At 39.9% G+C, this 18,430-nt stretch overlaps 1 protein-coding gene across 1 annotated transcript in view; it reads left to right on the top strand.

Annotated features, from left to right (window-relative positions):
- The window catches only part of SOBP (sine oculis binding protein homolog), a gene marked incomplete at both ends in the record, with an annotated part of 102,113 nt that overhangs the window by 17,680 nt on the left and 66,003 nt on the right, over positions 1-18,430 (top strand). The window contains one exon of the mRNA XM_080615284.1: positions 6,231-6,382. Within this exon, the coding sequence (XP_080471410.1) occupies positions 6,231-6,382 (152 nt within the window). The remainder of the gene's footprint in view (positions 1-6,230; positions 6,383-18,430) is intronic.

The following is an 18,430-nucleotide window of genomic DNA, read 5'->3' as shown; positions in this document are numbered from 1 at the left end:
TTTTTTAAAGGAGCTGGGACACTTTGCTTTATTGGCAGAGTCATGAACTTCAAGAGACTGGTCCTTAAAAGGAAATACATTGGACAGCCCCTAAGGTATTTCCATAGTGATAATTGCAGCAAGCTTTCTGTTGTCAGCCCTTTTTTCTCAGTCTTCCTTCTGTAATTACTTTTCCCAAGGTACTTTTTGTACCTTAAGTTTGTCACATACCCCATCTATTTAGTGGATCAGTGCTTAAGTGCTATCACGAAGGGATCTGCAGCAATGTCTCAGGAGTTTTGTTTGTTCATTTTTTAGTTAGAGATTAGTCAGATAAAGCATCTTGGGTATAAGAAAACTGACTATAATGGTTCTGCCTTGCTTGGGATCATCAACCTCAGGAACTGCTTTGGGATGAAAAATCTGAATACATGCTACTTGGTTTTCTTCAGTGGCAAGCTGGGGTTTCAGGAGCGGCAGGCGGGTAACCCAGAATTAACCATTCTGAAATCCTGGTAGGTCCCAGTGGAAACAGTGAGCCTTGACTGTTAATGCTGCAAATGGTCGAGTCAAGTTAAGATCTAGCGTCTTTAAAATGGGGTTTGCAGCTTCTCATTAGAAAGCAGTGGGGAAAACAGCTAAAATATTTCAAGGTGTATGCCTGTGGATTTAGCACAGCTCCCAACAAGGGGTTAAAAGGGCTATTCTAGCTCTCTGCCCAAAAAGCTGGGATCCAGAATGCCTGTGCGAGGGGGTGGGATGCAGCAAAGAGAAAAAGAATGGAAAACAGAAGAAACCACTAACGGGGAGACATGGCTTCTGATAGCTGTGGTGGAAGGAGACTCGTACCAGGAAGAGAGGGTGATGTGGAGACACTGAGGAGGGATGGGGTGCCAAAACATTTTCTGTATCAGATTGCAGGTACAACAACAGCAAAGATACAGGTTTCACACAGGCTCACTTGGTGCAGGGAATATGTACCCTTTGAGATCTCAGTCCCAAACCCTCTTGGTCTTCCTTCTGCACAACAGGACTACTTCTCTACTGTGGTTGGGCACCTTCAAGAGTGATATTTTCATCTTGCCAGAAGGGTTGAGTTTCTCCTGATGAATTCCTTGCAAGAAAATGTGGAAAGTAAAGTTTTGGAGTACTTGCCCATGGATCATCATAATCTGCAGGATTAGAGCCGTAACTGCATTTAGTTTCCCCCAAATTCTTGAAACTGGAGTTCAAATTGAAAATAGGTATCATTTAGGTCATGGTAATAATAGAATGTTGCAGCCTGGAAGTTAGCAAACTGATAAGGATTTATCTCCAGAATTCTAGGGATTTTAGAATCATCCTGCTAATCGCTGTAGGCCACGCTGGGTTGCTTAGATAAAGGGACAGAGCTGTAGATGATGGATTTACTCTGTTGTACTAGTTGCCTTCCTTCACTTCCCCCATCTCTTCAAGTTATGGCTCCATATAAGATCGATTAGTGTAAACTGCTGCTCATTGGGTTTAAGAGGAGCAATTTTCTGCAGCTCCTTCACACGGGTTTGAAAGGGAAAAAAAAAAACCAAAACCCAACCAAACATTCTGCTTAATTAAGACCTAAAGAGGCGGTGCAAACTTTTGATGATTAATTGAAGCATGCTTTAGACTGATGCATATTTAGTTATTATAATGTGATAATTTTATCTTGTTATCCAAACTACTCCCTTTGGGAGCATGATTTAACACTGCAAACACTCAGTGTTTATTGCATTGTTCATTATGAAAAATACACAAGCTAAAAACTGCAAGGAGATGCATCTGAACAGAATCTGTGTGGGAAGCAGTTGTGTCACTACTGCTTCCACCTGTAGTAACACAACGCAGGGGCAGAAAAACACAGTATTGGGACTTTCACAATAGCTCTACCTATGAAGAGTTGAGAACTCAAAAAAAGCAGAGGTTGGAGATTCTGATCTTGTGCTGTGTGTGGAAGGAATATGTCTTCCTGTTACCTGGTGTAATCGTAGAAGGCAACAGTATGGATGTTTTGCTGAAAACTCTTCTGTTAGTATTCACTTGTCTCTGTGCCAACTCCTCTTTGTCTCACTGTAGGAGTACCTACCTGTCATGAGTGTGACAGATCTGAGAACATGCTAAGCACATTGCAAGAGCAGGTCATAAAGTTGCAGGCCCTGATGGAGAAAATAAACACAGTTGTTAAAAAACATTTTCTTTCACTTCAAAATGATCTGTATCAGGATTTGAAAATGTTACTTTTGTGCTTTACAAACATGTGGCAGCCTACTTACATGAGTCCTAAAAGTGATGGAGAATGATCTTCATCAGAAGAGCTGCTCTGGTGAGAGCTCGCATGATAGACGTAGGCATGCAGTCACCATGAGCTCACATTAGTCAAACAGATATGCTAAGCCAGACTACCAGCACAAGTTTGTCTGTGAGCAAAGGAGAACGTTTCAGACACAGTATACTGATGTAGTTACCGTGGAGAAGCTTTCTTAGGGCAGATCTAGTCAGAAAAAGATTAAAATAAAAATTCAAGACTGATTTCACTTAAGCAGTCTCAAACTTCTGGATTTGAAATTCCTCGCTTCTGATGTTCTCACTGCAGCAGGTTCTTCTTGCTGAGTGTTCTAGGAATGGGGATTTGATACGTTTTCCTGAAAGAAGGGCAAAAGTGTGGTAAAGTGATTTTTAAAGACTTTGGCCTCACGAAACAGAGGTCTGTGAAGAAGTGAGAGGATTTTATCTTGAATGGAAGATACAAATTTCTGGTTTCAGATTATTCCAATTTGAGTTTAGCGAAAGACAGCAATTAAGGCATGAGATTTTGGCTTTTATTTCATACAGTCTTAATGTTTTGAAGTTTAAGTTACTGCTTCCCACTGCTGTGGATTGTAATGGTAGAAATACACGGACTATTACTTTTCTGTTAATGTTGCAGTCGTCTTTTTCAGTCACTAAGCTTAATGCACTGTAATTAAACATACCTATTACTTACTTTCACAACGTCTGCTCAGACCTCTACTGCAACCAGTGTCAAGACGGAAAGCACACAATCAGGTTTGGACCTTTATCATTGTCCCCAGCTGTCATCCAAGCCCATAGGACATGGCTCTGTACCTATCCCAGGTACCAAGAATGGGTCCTTTTCTCTGCTGTTCTTAGCTTCACTTGAAGCTGAAGAACGGATTTGGTTTTAGAGCCAGTCTTCCTCTCACTAGGTTGGACAGGGCTCTTGTTGGTGGTCCTTAGGGAATTAGTCATGTGGCACTGGATGTTTTCTTTTTCCACCTGATGAACTGCATTACAAGAAGTTAAGAGTTGCATCAGAAATTGACTTGGGCAAACCTATGCCTGATGGAGCAAAGATGACTTAAAAAGTGACATATTAGTACACTGTTTCAGGCAGCACATGCTCCAAACTCCCTTCTGAAGTACTGTTTCCTGGCTGCTTTATGTCGCCATACTCAGCTAATCCTTTTGTAGCAGTGTTCCTGAGTCTATTAAATGGAAGAGGCATCTAGTTTTATTATTGCTGCTACTATTATAAGGATTGTATTGTGACCATTCTTTGATAACTGGGGTGAGAAGGGAGTAAAAGAAAGAAATAATTGAAATTCTTTGTATTTAGGCACATTCCCTTCTTTCAAAATGATGAACATTTTCATTAGTATTGATAATGCCTCCTGGATATCAGCCGTCTGTTCCTGGAAGCGCAGGCAGTGGCTGGAAGTAGCAGTTTGTAGACCATTTTCTGCTGTTTTCTTGACTGTCAGATCCATGGACCACAAGTGAAGCAATGCTGCTTCAAAGGATTCCTCTTGAGGTGGTGGTGACGTTCTACTGGTCAGGGCATGGTAAGACAAGAACTCGACAGAGTAAGTGCCTCTTCCTCTCCTCCATCTATCTCAGAGGAAGCCTTTAGCAGAAGGTGGTGGATTGAGCCTTACTGTCCTGCATAACCTCCTGCAGAGAAGTGTGTAATGTGGCTTTTCTATGTAAACAGCTGTTGCTGTAGCTGGAATGCTGTGTAATTGAAAATGGACAGTTGTGTGGTCTTTCTTATCACCCATGGGAGAAGTTCATATGTGTCAGTGAACAGCAGTTGAATGACAGCTGAGGGGTTTCCCCAATGAAGCCCTTCATCAAAGCCCCTGAGAATCCCCGTGATGGAGCTCTGTGCTTCTTAAAAACTGTGCCCCAGATGAGCCAACCTGCTTCAGAAAGACCTGCTGCAGCATGTACTGTGCCAGTGAAATCTCTTTCAGCTCTCTAATTTCCTTTTTTTTAATTTTATGTCAGTTATTTGCACCAGAAATGAAGGCTATTAGAAAGGTACCACTGGTCGCAGATCTTCTGTTTTCCAGAGATAAAATACTTCTTATCGGTAGGAGAATATATGTTGCTGTTATCTGAAACAAGAAGTTGCAGTCTGTTTGCTTTGGTTCACAGCATCTTCTGTTGTCCTTATACATTCAAAGGGGCAAGTTCAATCTGTAATGAATTGGTTTATTATGGTGCAGAAGTAGCTGAATCAGTGCACCTTTGTAAAAGCTTAGTACTTCAAATGGCTCAGGGTAAAAATGGGGGGAAGAGCTCTTGGGCTGTGCTGGAGTAGTTAGAATCCTGGCCAAGGCTGGTCCAGAGAGAAAGCTGTGATGACACTGTGCAACACCACTGTAACAGCCCTTTGCATTCTTCTGTGCCTGGCTGAGATTGCAGCCAGCCCAAGGGCAGGCTTCTTGACCTTATAGATGGCTAGTGATAATTTTGACCAAATTGTTTTGATTTCCCTTGATGTTCAGTGTATGAAAGCATTTATAATATCGGCAAATCCCACTCTAAAGGGTAAGTGATAAAATACATTAAACACAAATCTGTGTTATAACTTAGCCTTAAATATACTTTTAAAGGTAGACAGTCTGATTAAAACTAAAAGGTTATTATTTTACATTGTACAATTTTACTTGTAGCTATAAATCATAATACAATTTGTGGAAGGAAAAAAGTTATTAAACTGGCAATATTTATTCCGTTAAGGTGAATAAAATGCAGCACGTAGTTCTGAGTTATGATAGCTGGGGAAAAGAGCCAAATCACTCTGCTAAAAATCAGTTTGCCAATAATTTTACAGAATGATGACAGTGTAGCTTTAAAAACAAATCCTTTATAGGGAAATGGGATGGCTGCATGACAGACTCCCTGAGCTATGAATTCTCCCCAGCTCATGGACCAGGAACTGCTTTAACAATTATTCTTCGGGGATTACTTTTTCCTTTTACAGAAGTTAGACAATGGCTGCTGTCTGTAACTGAAAGGTCAACTGTATCATAGACTGGACATGAGAACTGGAGAATTCTAAGTCAGGAAGATTCCTGCTAACTTACTGTCTTGATCTGTTTAGGAGGCTTAACTATTCATTGCCCAGTCTGTGAAGCTGGGGTGGAAATGATGACCACACAAGGTTATCGTTAGCACTTTAGTAATAAGCCCTGGGTTTTTTTTTTTTGACATGGCAGAAGGCATAGATGCCACATTTGTGACACACATTGGAGAAGAGCTCGAAAGAGGTTCAGGAACTCTGCCTGAATTAAAATGTGACCAATGAGTGTGATGACTGGAAAGTAACCCAGCAGGCTTTACCACAGTGCTGCATCTTCCTTCTTGCTCGAGTCTGTTTCTGTGACTGCAGTATTCATACAAAAGCTGTTTTGTACACTAGTCGTTATTTTGAAGCAACACAGAAACGGGGCATTTCATGTTCCTTCTTACTTTGAAAAGGCCTTATGTTAGAGACTTGCCTTGGTGCAGTACCTCTTGGGTGTGTTTTATCACCAGCTTGCTGAGCAGAACATCTCAAGGGCTCACTACAACAGACTGCAAGTAACAAGAACAAAGCGGCAATACTCATTGAGCCTCTAGTCTTGGTTACTCGTTTAATGAAGAGTTGTGCGCTCTGAAACATGCTAAAAGCTCTTGAGATTTCCAGAGCTTTTCAGCAAGGCACCATTTTTTTTTAAGCTAATAATCTTTTCCAGCCATCTTAGAAGCTTTGCCAGTCTGTCTGGTACAGGTCACTGACTGCCTGAGGACGAACCTGGTGATCACAGGCATGCACAGTTCAGCTCTCAAACAGTGAGAAGTTAGAAATAAGATGAGCCGGTGTTGGTTGTATCTAAGAGTAAGTGTGCAGATGTCTGAGGAAGGTGTTTGCCTCTCATGTAAACATTGTTCTTATATTTTTGTTGTAGAAGATGATGTGTCAAATGTACAAATAATGTGTGCCTGGTGCCAGAAAGTTGGAATCAAGCGCTATTCCCTGAGTATGGGAAGTGAAGTGAAATGCTTCTGCAGCGAGAAGTGCTTTGCAGCTTGCCGAAGAGCATATTTCAAGAGAAACAAGGTAAGAGAAATAAGGAAAGATATAACCTACATAGACATAGCTTTAATGAGGCCCAGCCTGGGTCTCATTCAATAGAAGCTCTTTTCCTTTGTTTCTCTGTTTCACCTAGTCACTCCACTTTCCATCTGTATTGTCTGTTGGACTGTCAGCCCTTTACTAACCTTGTTTCTTTCAGTTTCCTTCAGCTCAGTGTTTGGGTTTTGTGAGAGTCAGGGGATTTAAATACTAATAAGCATTAACGTAGGAGTCCCAGTTTGGGCTCAGAGTCTCAGGATACTTGCTAGATATACACAATGAAGGGAAGGCATCATGGAAATAGAGTAGAGTAGGGTTTAAATATGACAGTGTCACTAAATCCGATGGTGCTGGGATCATGGCCAGTGGGTAAATGCTTTTACGGCCTAAGTCTGGGTACCATCACAACGGCAGGCATCTTTTCACTGTAGCTTGTGAGGTCTAGTTTCTTTGTTTTAAAAAGTGTCATTATTAATAAATTATCATTGCTGCAAAATTCAGATGCTATACAGTTTTGAGGTTGGGGTAAGCAATGTTAGAACATCTAAAGTAGCATAAAAACCCCTCCTTCTCAATTTAAATTTAACTCTGTCTAAAATTAGAATGCAATCCTAATATTGAATGTCTACAAAAATTGCTGTAATCACTGAAGTACAGTGCCTGAAAATGCCCTCTAGGTTACTTCAGCAGCTGTCTTTCTGCAGCAGAATGTGTGATGTGTCATTTAAAGAAAAATAACGAAGGAACACTCCAGCATTTTTAGTTGTTGAAAAAGTGGCTATGTCCTTCTGGTGCTTAATAGCATGAGTCTTTGTATAGCCTTTATTGACTTAGATATGTTTATTACTCATAAAACCCTTTACATTTTGGATTTCTAAATGATGCCATTTTCCCTCATGCTTCAGAACATTCAAAGCCTATCAAGTTCAAACTGAATTCAGGTCTCTAAATCTGGTGTTTTACATTTGTGGTAATAGCAGATAAGTACACGTGGATCCTAGATTCAAGATGCATTGTTACAGCAAATTACCCTTAATAAAATTGGGTCACATAATCCTTAAAAAAACCAAACCAAAACAAAAACAAAAAGCCTGAAGAATTAGGTTGCAAAAATCAGCGGAGTGGAATTTTAGTGGCAGTCTTGGAGAATCAAGCTCATAATGTCTACTGGAGCAGACAGGCAAGCTAAAGTCACATGAGTCTTCTGTGAGAAGTGGTGTTTGTATCCTTTTTTATCTAGGAAAAAGTGTAGGGAAGGAATGGATATTCACACTTCTTAGATGATCCTCATTTGAAAATAAGTTCCCATGGATGTATGTGTGTGTACACACATGCACATTTATGCACATGCAGTTCAACATCCTCACAATGTGTAAGACACTCTGGGTTGACAGGATCCAGATCACCATCTGCTGCTGCTCCTGTGACTTTCAGTCACAAGTGAGGTCTCACGAGAGCAGAGTAGAGGGGCAGGATCACCTCCTTTAACCTGCTGGTCACGCTCCTCTTGATGCAGCCCAGGATACGGTTGGCTTTCTGGGCTGTGAGCACACACTGAAGCTGGTTCATGTTCAGTTTCTCATTGACCAACACCCCCAAGTCTGTATTATTTCTTCCCCCAGCCTGTACCAGTTCATGGTGGATTCTCTTTCATCTACAGCTTAGATCCTGAAATAGGAAGTTTAGGTCCCTACTAAATGAAAATAAATACATGTTAACGTAATGCATAGGCATATTTCAGCCTTCTAATAACCCGTGAGTGGTAGGATTGAGTACTAGTTTATGGCCATGAATGTAATCAGTCAGGCAATATTTGAAAAAGTCCACTTTTACCTAACTTACTATTTATTACCCATGTGCTTTGTTTGGAGCCTCCTTGTCCTTATATTATGAGAAAGGATGAGAAAGGATGAATTGGAGTGTCTCAGTCCCCCTGGTTCCCCTTCCTACACTCTATTAACTTCTAGAAGCTAAAAGATACTGAATATTTCCATTCGGAAAGCTAACTGTATTCATTACTTCGTATGTATCTAAATAACGATAGATGTTCCTAGTCTTTTCATATACCATCATATCCCAGTGGAGTGTCCTATTCTTCACTTAAGAGATTGCAAATTAAAAAAATGTCATATGGGAGGACTTGGCAAAACATGGTGAAATAAACATATAGTTCATAACATGTTGGTTGCTGCATTGGCTCCGCTTCAAAGCTGAGCCAGTGAGTCAAATTCTCTTCCTCTTTGTGCTCCGCAGAGTCTGGAATTGCACAGGATCTGACCCAGCAGGGGAAATCTGGAGCTGCCCCTTGCATGTGTATTTATGGCATTAAATGAATATTTAGGAAATGCTGCCATTGAATTAAGACAAGTGCAGTCGAACTCAGCAGACCCTCTTCTTGTTTTGCACTTCACCTGTTAGTAATAGAGCAGAGTCTTGAGGAACAAGATCAAAGGAACAGGGCTGCAATAGTTTCGGATTTAACTGTTGACCTTTAATCCGTTATTACTAGTCCAACAGGGTACCTGTCTTCTCCATGAGTCTAATGCTTATTTATGTATTTGAGAAGTCATGCTGCTCTACACTTTCTCATTTTTCAAACAGAGGAGTAAAATAGTCACGTTCACCTGCCTTATGTATGTTTTAAACAGCGGATCTGCCACAATATGGGGTAGTATTACGCTAAATATGTACAGCTGCTGCATTTCTGGGAGCTGATAGGACTTTGTGGTCACTTCATTTAAGGCTTGAATTTCCTAATGGATTGTGTTAAGCTGTCTTCCCTCCCTCCCCTGGATAAGAAGTGCTGTAATAAGCGCTTGCTTAAAATGATATGACTGTTTAAACAGTAAAGGAAAGTCATCACTAATGTCTCAGAACAGCACTAAGTAATGCTGCAAATTATCCATCACTGAATAGTTGCTGTGTTCAGAATTAGGACTTTTGTCATCATCTGAATAACAAAATCTTCTCCCATACACAGGGCAAATGCACACTGAAATGATGCATGCCCGCAGATTCCCAGCTGGTAGAAGGTTTAGTATGAGACCACCTTGAAGTGCCCCCAGAGAGCAACAGAAGTGCTCCACAAAGCCCTGGGTTAGCTGGGTACTGATTACTTCCAACCTCTAATTCCTTTCTCGTGGTAGGTTGAGCAAAAATGGCAACACAGTGCAATGAGATGGTAGCTTGCTGACCTTGGGAGTGTTTGAACCTAAGCAGTTTAGTTGGAGGTGCACATCAGTCCTTCCTGCCTTTTGTCCCAGCAGAGTTGTGTCCCTTTGTGCTCCAGAAGCTGTGCCCCTGTATTCTCTGTATGCATATGAAGAGGATGCAGAGAATCCTCTGCAGCTTCATGGGGATGGGGAGTTTGTAAGGAAAAAGACTTGTGCGGTTGGAAGTTGCTGTTCTCGTAAGAAATGCAAGTTTTGCCACGGGTCTTTTTCAGTCATGATCATTTAAAATTATCTATCTTAGCAACCATGCCTTGCAAGAATAGAAGCTGAATTCAATGGTTTTGAAATGATAAGGGGTCTCCCCACAACGTGTAATTTTATCTAAATTACCAGAAATAAATAAAGAAAAAAATAGAAGGGTTTTACCCCATTAGGCAAAAAGTAAAGTACCCCTGAAACCACCCCCCCAAACAAAAATAACCCAAATCTGCATTCATGCTCTTACTGTATAATGATAACTATCATAATAATATCAATTAAAAGGAAGTGTTGCAGGAAAAGGGAACATTTTGTACTAATGTTTGTAATTGAAGATTTAAGATTTGGAGCTGTTCTGATGCTCCCTTCCTTAGAAACTTAATTTTATGGGCCATCTAATAAAAAGTTAAGTACCAAAGAGGCACATAAGGGCAAAAAGCACTAGACCACCAAGTTTTAGAATATTAAATTTAAAGGGAACGATTTGATTCTTAATTGGATCCAGTGAGTTTGAAGCCTGAAAAGATTAATTTTGAAATTAAGTTTATTGACTCAGTGGGTCAGAAAACAAATTTATTATGGCCAAATAGCCAAACCTGGAATGGAGACTGAATTCATAGAGGTCATAGGCTCACTTCACGGATCTGTTAAAGCATAATTTACTTGATTTGACTACGACTTCAAAAGACAAAGTGGCTGCAAGGTTATCAGCCCGGATTTCATATTTGACCTTGTTCCTGTTTCACACTGCCTCCCAATCAGGAAAAAGATGATAGATATTTTTGTTTACAGTGCAGTCAAATTTCATTTATCCTAATAAATGAAATATAATAAATGAAATATAATAAATAAGAGGCATAAATCAAAAATTAAAAGTAAACTGCTGTTTAGCAGCATAAAGATGTAAACAGTGATAGCTTTTTCCTCCCCATACAGGACAGTGATGAGCAGCACTGTGTGTGAGTCTGTAGCACAGACAGGCAGTGTATTTTATGCTCTTGTATCTAATCTGTGTAGTAAGAATGAATGTGAACAATCAAATAGGGCTGTAAGAAGTTGAATGTGTTTATTTAGTCATGAGTTCTGTTGCATTAGACAACTCCTTATGTTTTCAAATTATATTTAAAGATGTTAAAGTGCACAGAACATCATAAAGCCTTAGTACTCCTGCCTGAGTAGCTTTTTGGTTAATTAATGTATATCACTACATGATTAATATGGACATGTATATACAAACACATACTAAAGCCTGGGAGTAAACAGAAGCTATCATTCCTCAAAATTACTACTGAGTGTTGTCAGAAAAAGTTCTTTTGATTTCAAGCTTAACCGTGCAGCCTAACAGTGCATAAGAAACACTTAACAATCTCCCTGGTAAGTCAATGAGTAATGGCAAAAAAATATTGTTACTTTCTTATGTTACTTATGCACCTGCAAAATTTATTTTGAAAAATTATCATCATTCATGTAAATTTGGAAAATTGCTTAAAGCAGCTTGGTGCAAATAATGCCCCTGACAAAAAAAAAAAAAAAAAGGCTTGACTGTTACATCTTCCTATATATTCCCTTTCCATAATAAGTTTTGAAACACATGGGGCTCTGAATAAAAAGCCTATTTCTCCTAGAGATTTAAATTGCATTAATTAAGTGTTCAGAAAGGTCAGTGTAGAGCCCGTGTCCTACCTGGTTTGCATAAAATTGTCCGTATTTGGTTCTGTGCAGCTGTAGAGAAGCAGGATTTAACAAATGGTCCACAAAGTTGCTGCTTCTGCTGTGAGTTTGAACAGAATGTGTGCATGTGTATTTATGTGTGCTTGTGTATGTGCACATCTGTATGTGTGTGCATGTGCACATGTGTATTTGCCACAGCACCCAATTAATAAGGTTTCTTGCAAATGCTTGAAGATAGATGGGGAAAAGACAACGAACATCTCCCTAGCTATGATCGCTGTGTTGAGATATAAATGAACGCTGATAAGTGAATGCAGATGAGAGGCAGAGTCTGCAGAGGAGATAGTTCAAGCGTGGGGCACAATTGCAAACTTCTTCGAGGAACTATTTGGAGAAGGAGGGAAAAGGAAAATATTCTCCCTCAGAGGGTGTTTAAAGTTTGTGGAGGGTAAAAGGTTGCAGGCAGTGAACAAGAATGTGGACCAGACACTGGTGTCTCAAGCGAATCCTGAGCTGTGAAGAGAGGTGAGTGGCATCAGTCGGAAAGGAGAAGAGTTGGCATCATTGTCTAGCTGTCATCAGCTGGCCTTTTTGCTTACTGGATACTAAACCCAGAAATGTCATAAAACTCCTTCCCTAAACCAGAGCTAGGATTTTTCATGATTAGAAGAGGCATATGAAATTCCAAATTAACCTACTGAGACCATCAGTCAGCATATCCTCACTGCTCACCCACAGCAAAGCAAAATATATTAACATTGTTAACAATGAAGTGCATCAGCACCTGACTGATGCCACCAATGACTTAATGAAGGGATCTGGCAAACCTAGCGTGCTTGTCAGTTTGCAAACTCAATGGACATTTTACTGTCCATCTGCTGCCATTTAATACTATAAATTTGAATCAAATTCCCATTGTCTGAATTACTAGCAGGTATCCAATCCAATTAAAAGGCGTGTTCACTTTTAATTTTAACCACCATGTCACATTATATCAGTCGTGTTGCATTCTGGCTACTTTGTTTATATCAAGATGAATATGCTAATTACAGCTTGAGAATCTGCTGCCTCTTGGACAGCAGGCATTTGATTCCAGTGAAGCAAGCAGTTCATGCGAGGTGCCCTCACATCAGTTCTGGACAGTTTCAGAGATTACATCTCAACAGAAGTAGATTTTGTTTACACACAAATACTACAACAAAACACCACTAATTGCATTACAACTTGACTAGAAATGCTTTTAAGGTTTTTGCACGCTGGGTGTAAGCAGTTTGGAGCAATGATTTGGATTTAAATAGAAGTTACAACACCCTGATGTGGGAGAAGTCAAAGAAGTTGCTGCCTACCAGAGTGACTGAGAAAGATGGCCAGTAGCTATCTTTCTGGAGGTTGCTAAGGTGCTCTACTGAAGTCTTAAATCACTTAGGATGCATTTTTGAAGGGAAATGTTTTGCTCTGTTAAAGAGTTTGGCAAAATAGACTTCATGATCTGTATCCAAGGCATTTTTACATCAGCAAGGGATTTTTGGTTAAAGAGTTTAAGTGCATAACAATGATGTGTTCAGAAAATAAGCAGGTAACATATGGGTATTTACTTACCTCTGAATCGTTATGTCTCCAACCTATGTAAGCTAGGCAATCAGTCAGTAAAATACTGCTCTTTCCTATATTCCATGTCTTGGTTTAGGTCACATTAGATTAGCCCACATTGCCTTGGCCTTGTGTGAAATTATGCGTCTTCCAGCTTTATTTCCACATGATCAACGCAGAATGAGCATCGAGAACAGTCTTTATTCTGATGAAAACTTAGGGTAAATCTCCAAAGTGAATCTAATTTGCACACATTATACTTGGTGCCACTTTTCCCTTTTTTAATGAACACATCAAACATAAATACTAATACGAGCTGGGCAAATAATGAAATGCATATTAAATAATACGTTTGCTCAAAAAATATCATGACATTTGAATAAATTATTGCCTTAATGCATCTGTTCACTTCTCAGTCAGCTAATTAACTTAGGGAAATATTGAAAAAGAAGCTTGAGGTTTTTTTTCACTATATATTTTTACTTAAAAACCAAAATTAAGCAAATATGGTTTTCAAAAATATGTTTGGATTAGGAACAGTGTTGTGAACAACACCTTCCGTACACACTCCTCAAAGGATGTATGGAATATTGCAATTAACCATGTAGTTTAACAGGATGAAATTCTGCCCAGGCAGGGGACCGTGGTGGGCAGCAGTAGAAAATCTGAGGGACCTAGCTGAAGGTGGAAATTATGTCTAGTCCTAAAGTTTCTCAGGAGAGCACTGTCACATTGCTGTAACATTTCAGTAGCGGCGAAGAAGATTTGTGCAGGTGAGATGGCAGTTCAGTGGAGTTGCAACATTTCTTGTCAGATGACAGTGTGCATTTGATTCCTCTCTTACTCTCCCATCTTCCCCCCCATCACACGTAGAAATCTTTGGAAAAATTCAGGGATGAAACTGAGTCAGACCGCGGTAGTAAATCATATCGTGTATCTTTTGGCCCCTTCTAGGTTGGAAAGTTTAATCCCTTTTAGGTTTCTTTGCAAGCGTTTGCTGGTTTATGGGAAGACTGAAGAAACCCTTACACGCATTAACCTTGAATCTGGCCTCGTGAGTCTAAATGAGGCTAGGAGAGGCCAAGTGGATATAACTTACAAGCTGCCGATGAACAGGAAAATCTACTACCGAGAATTGTTAGTTAAAGTCAGTTTCTCCCATATATCACGCCATACTCGATGAGCAAGTGTTGAACTTGCTGGAAGAAAGAGGTGGGTTTTATAGAGCAGAAGTTTGAAAATGTGAAATATCTTTCCCAAAGAAAATTGTTTCTGCAATAATAAAAGACTGTGGCCAGCTAAGTTCAGTGACAGGCTGCATTCCGTCAAAACCTCAAGCGTTGCAACTCGCCCGTTTGAATTTAAATTGGGCTGAAAGTAAACATATGTTGCAAGTTGTAGGCATGGATGCAATTTGGTATCTAAAATAAATGTACTCATCTGTTTAATAATTTTTAGAAACAGTCATAAGGTAGCTGATGGTTTTGGAGGTGGGAGGGTGTGTGTGTCTTCAGGCTTTGGTTTATTTAATCTCCTGCCTAAGAAGCAGGAGGCCAGACTGCCTCTGCTGCACCGAAGGGCTGGTGGAGATGCTTAGACAGGAGCCAGCTCGTTTGACTGGCAGGGGGAGATGTGACTTCGTTGCTGTCTGTTTACTTCAGAAGCAGAGCAGAGCATCTCTCTGGCTTTTACCTGGACTTTGTGAGAGGAAGGATCTTTAGTGGGGAATGGCAGCGCAGCACAGCTTTACTGGGGTGTGTGAGAGACCATCAAGGACTCAACTTCCCCAATGGCTGAATGCAGTAATTTTCCCGTATAGCAGAGATGGACGCAGCAGTGCTGTGTCCTGTATGACTATCACCCTACCTTCCCCTGAAATTTGGACTGTCAAATGAAAGGGGAGACCTTTTGAGTTAGAAATCAAACAACTCGGTCTCAGTTACTCTTACTATTTTTTATTTAGCCCCCAGGCTTTCGCAGTCGTTGTGTACAGTGCTAAGTCAGGTGGAAGTCAGCTCCTAGAACTGAATGTAAGTCTTAAAAGCATAATCTGGAGATTTAAAAAGAATACTGACATTTAGATATTGATGAGGAGGTAGGTTTGAATAATTTCATGGTGTAATAGTAATAATGGTTAATTTTGGCAATTGTCAATGGTTCAGTCTCATGCCTCCATTTGCAGAAGCGATTTATCGGTATCAATGCCTTGATAATGCAGCTCCCCACTGAGTTTCATCTAATGCTCTGGCATTAAAAGAACAGGGAGCTGTACTCCCAACTTCTGTGGCAGAGGATGTTAACTTCATCCTAAAGGAAGGAAGCACCAGGAGCTCTGAAAGAGAAGTCTCTCAAATACTGAGGAAAAGGGTTAACTAAGGGAAAGTTTAAAAAAGGGGGAAAAAAGAAGCATTGAATCACTCTGGAGGCTATTTAAGAATACCATATTAGATGCACAGATGGTATGTATACCTCTGAGCAAGGAAAAAGTAGAAAGGGGAGAGTAAATCTGGCACAGTTAAGTGAGGAAGTGCATAAGCTTAAAGGGACACTGTCAACTTAAAAATCACACTTTCATTGGAAAATTTGTTACCTACAACAGTTACCAACAACACCTATGATTACTGTAACTGAAAGATGAGACAAAAACCTCTCTCTGCTTTTTGGTGTGCTTCCTTTGGGCCTAATCCAGATTCCATTAGTGTCAGTGGGTGACGTCCCATTGCTTGTAATTTACTTCAGATCAGGCTCTGTGCATGTTTGCCTGTACATTGTGTATGGGCAGTTTCATTACTTTGTATGCGGTCTGATTTCTTATTGTTTCTGTGGGTTTTCACACAGCAAGAGAGAAAAAAACATTTTATTCCAAATTGGAAGTGCAGTTGTTAAACTATGGAAACTCCAGTGCTGTCCCAACGTAGCAAGTGTTTTGTTTTTTTAAAGAAACCATCATTCTTCAAAAAAAGAAAAGGAAAAATGTGATCCAGTTGGTTATAGCCAGAGGTCCCTGGGATAAAGTGCAGGAATAAAAGGACAAATAAATTATCTGAAAGGCATATGTACAAGGCACTGTAGAAAACAAAAAGCCACACGCACACCTGTAGGCCACGCAGCAGTGACTGTGGTCCCTTCCAAAAAGGCAGAACAGAGGAAAAATGGAATTAAATTTTCTGCGTCTTTTCATCTTTGCCATAGAGGATGATGAGGAGATTCCTGTCCCAAGGACACTTTTTGCAAGAAATCAGGAGTGTTGCCTTACAGCAGAAATTGAAGTCTCTTAGGAGAAAGTTATGGAGCAACTTCAGCAACTCAAGAGCAGTAAATCGCCAAGAGCAGATGGTACTCAGCTGAGTGTTCCTAAGGAAATAAAAGTGTGAAGCAGCAGAGATATTGACAAGGATCTGCAATATATCATTAAAACCAGCAACTGTTCCTGAAAATTTGGAATTCATTTGTATGGTGCTTAGAGAAAAAAAAAAAAAAAAAGAGATAAGAAGGTTGCTTTCTTCTTGAGCATAGGAAATGAAGCTGAGAGTTCCTAAGTAATTTTATTTAATTTGCGTAATGGTAGAATAAAGTAACTTTCAGTTAGGCATGACCTGACAGGTTATAGCATTGTAAAGAACAGCTGGGATATAATTTTTATACATAACAGCTTTTAGACAAAGATATTTAAGTGAACATAGTTTATTTGAACTCAGGATCACGATTTGCTGGATAAAAGTTTGTTGGTTTTGATCTGTTATTTGATGTCTTTGGTTAGTTTGATGCCCTCCATGGAAACAATGAATGCATTTTGGCACAGCAACACAGTTTGGTCCAGGTTTTCATATGATGTTGGACATTTAAATAAGAAGCTGATTGCATTCCAAAGGACCTGAGTTTACTGCCAATACTGAAATTACTTCATAATGCTGAGGAATGTTTTCGTATGAGCTATGAAAGTTTTTAATTGAATTTGCTATACAAAAAAGTTGTTTTCAGAAAAAAAGGTTGAAGTTTTCAACAAAAAGCAAATACTTCGATGCACAAACCCACTCAACCAAATCCCCATTTTCTGCAGTTCTACCATATGGGCAAGGAGTAACAGAGGACTACAGACATTTTGCCAAGCAAACACAGCTAGTATGTACACACACGCATGGAAATCAGCCGAGGGAGGCACATTAGGAGTTCTAATGGATTTGGAATTTAGTAAAGCACTTGAAATAGCATCTCATGAAATCTTACCCTCAGATTAATTCAAATTACTTTGGATATAAACACTGTCAAGTGGCCTGAAAACAGACTCAAGAAATAAAGTAAAGGGTGGTGATAAAAAGCAGCATATCAGGTTGTGGATAGAGAAGTGCCAGAGGGACTTTTGTGAGGTTGGTCTTGTTTCGTGTTTCATTGATGATCTTCAGGAGAGAACAGAGAGCAAGTTCACAAACTCTGCAGATGATAGTAAACTAGGAGGAGCTGCAGATACCAGACAGGATGGAAAATAATTCTCTGCAGGAATTAGAAATAATGAAAAAACCCCAAACCAGGTAAATTGTCTGTACTTTGACAAAAGTGAGTTAATATGTCTAGGGCAAACAACCAACCAACCTGGAAAAAAAAAAATCTTAGTGGAATGAGTGAAGCTGGACAAGAGACTGAAGGTTAGGATAGGTAAGGGACAATAACTTGGACTGTGCAATGTAGTGGTAGTTAAATGGCCATAGCCATGGTCTGGGGTGTGGGGATGTTGAAGAGGATTCTGGGGTGGTTGCTGAAACATGGATAGAGCAAGGAGTGGCAGGATCTGGAGGGAGTTTGGATGGGCGTGGTTAGGGGCTGAGCAGAGGCAAAGATGATTTAGGGAATATGTAAGTGTTAAGCCTGTGGAGAAAAGGAGGAGAAGGCTGGAAAGAAAATCTTTTGCAATTTCAATGTATAATACTTCAATGTGTTAGTACTTGGAACTGTGGCCTGAAATGATCCGCTTTGCTTGGGACAGACTAAGCTGAGACAAGCAAACACTAGTAAATACCAAAGCTGGTACTGGCAGAGAGAATGCATACACCGTCTTCTGTGTATTTTCCATCTCTGACTTCTGCAGAAATGAAAGGATAGCATAGTTGTATTTAGCAGGCTTCAAAATTTATTTCCCAAAATTACACTGCCCATTTTTAGACTGAACTATCATGAATAATAGTTAAAGGCATGAGCCACAAGCCACTGAACTAGACAGGATTGCTCTGTCTGGAGAAGTAGTTGAACAGGGCCTGAAATTAAATAGTGTAGTTGCATAGATGTGATAAAACTGATGAATATTAGCAAAATATATAGGTAAGCCAAGTAAAAGAGCAATAGAAAC

The sequence above is a fragment of the Psittacula echo genome (assembly GCF_963264785.1).
Source record: "Psittacula echo genome assembly, chromosome: 4".
Classification (NCBI taxonomy): domain Eukaryota; kingdom Metazoa; phylum Chordata; class Aves; order Psittaciformes; family Psittacidae; genus Psittacula; species Psittacula echo.
Note: the sequence above shows the minus strand (reverse complement) of the source record. Positions and strands in the feature narration are given on the sequence as shown.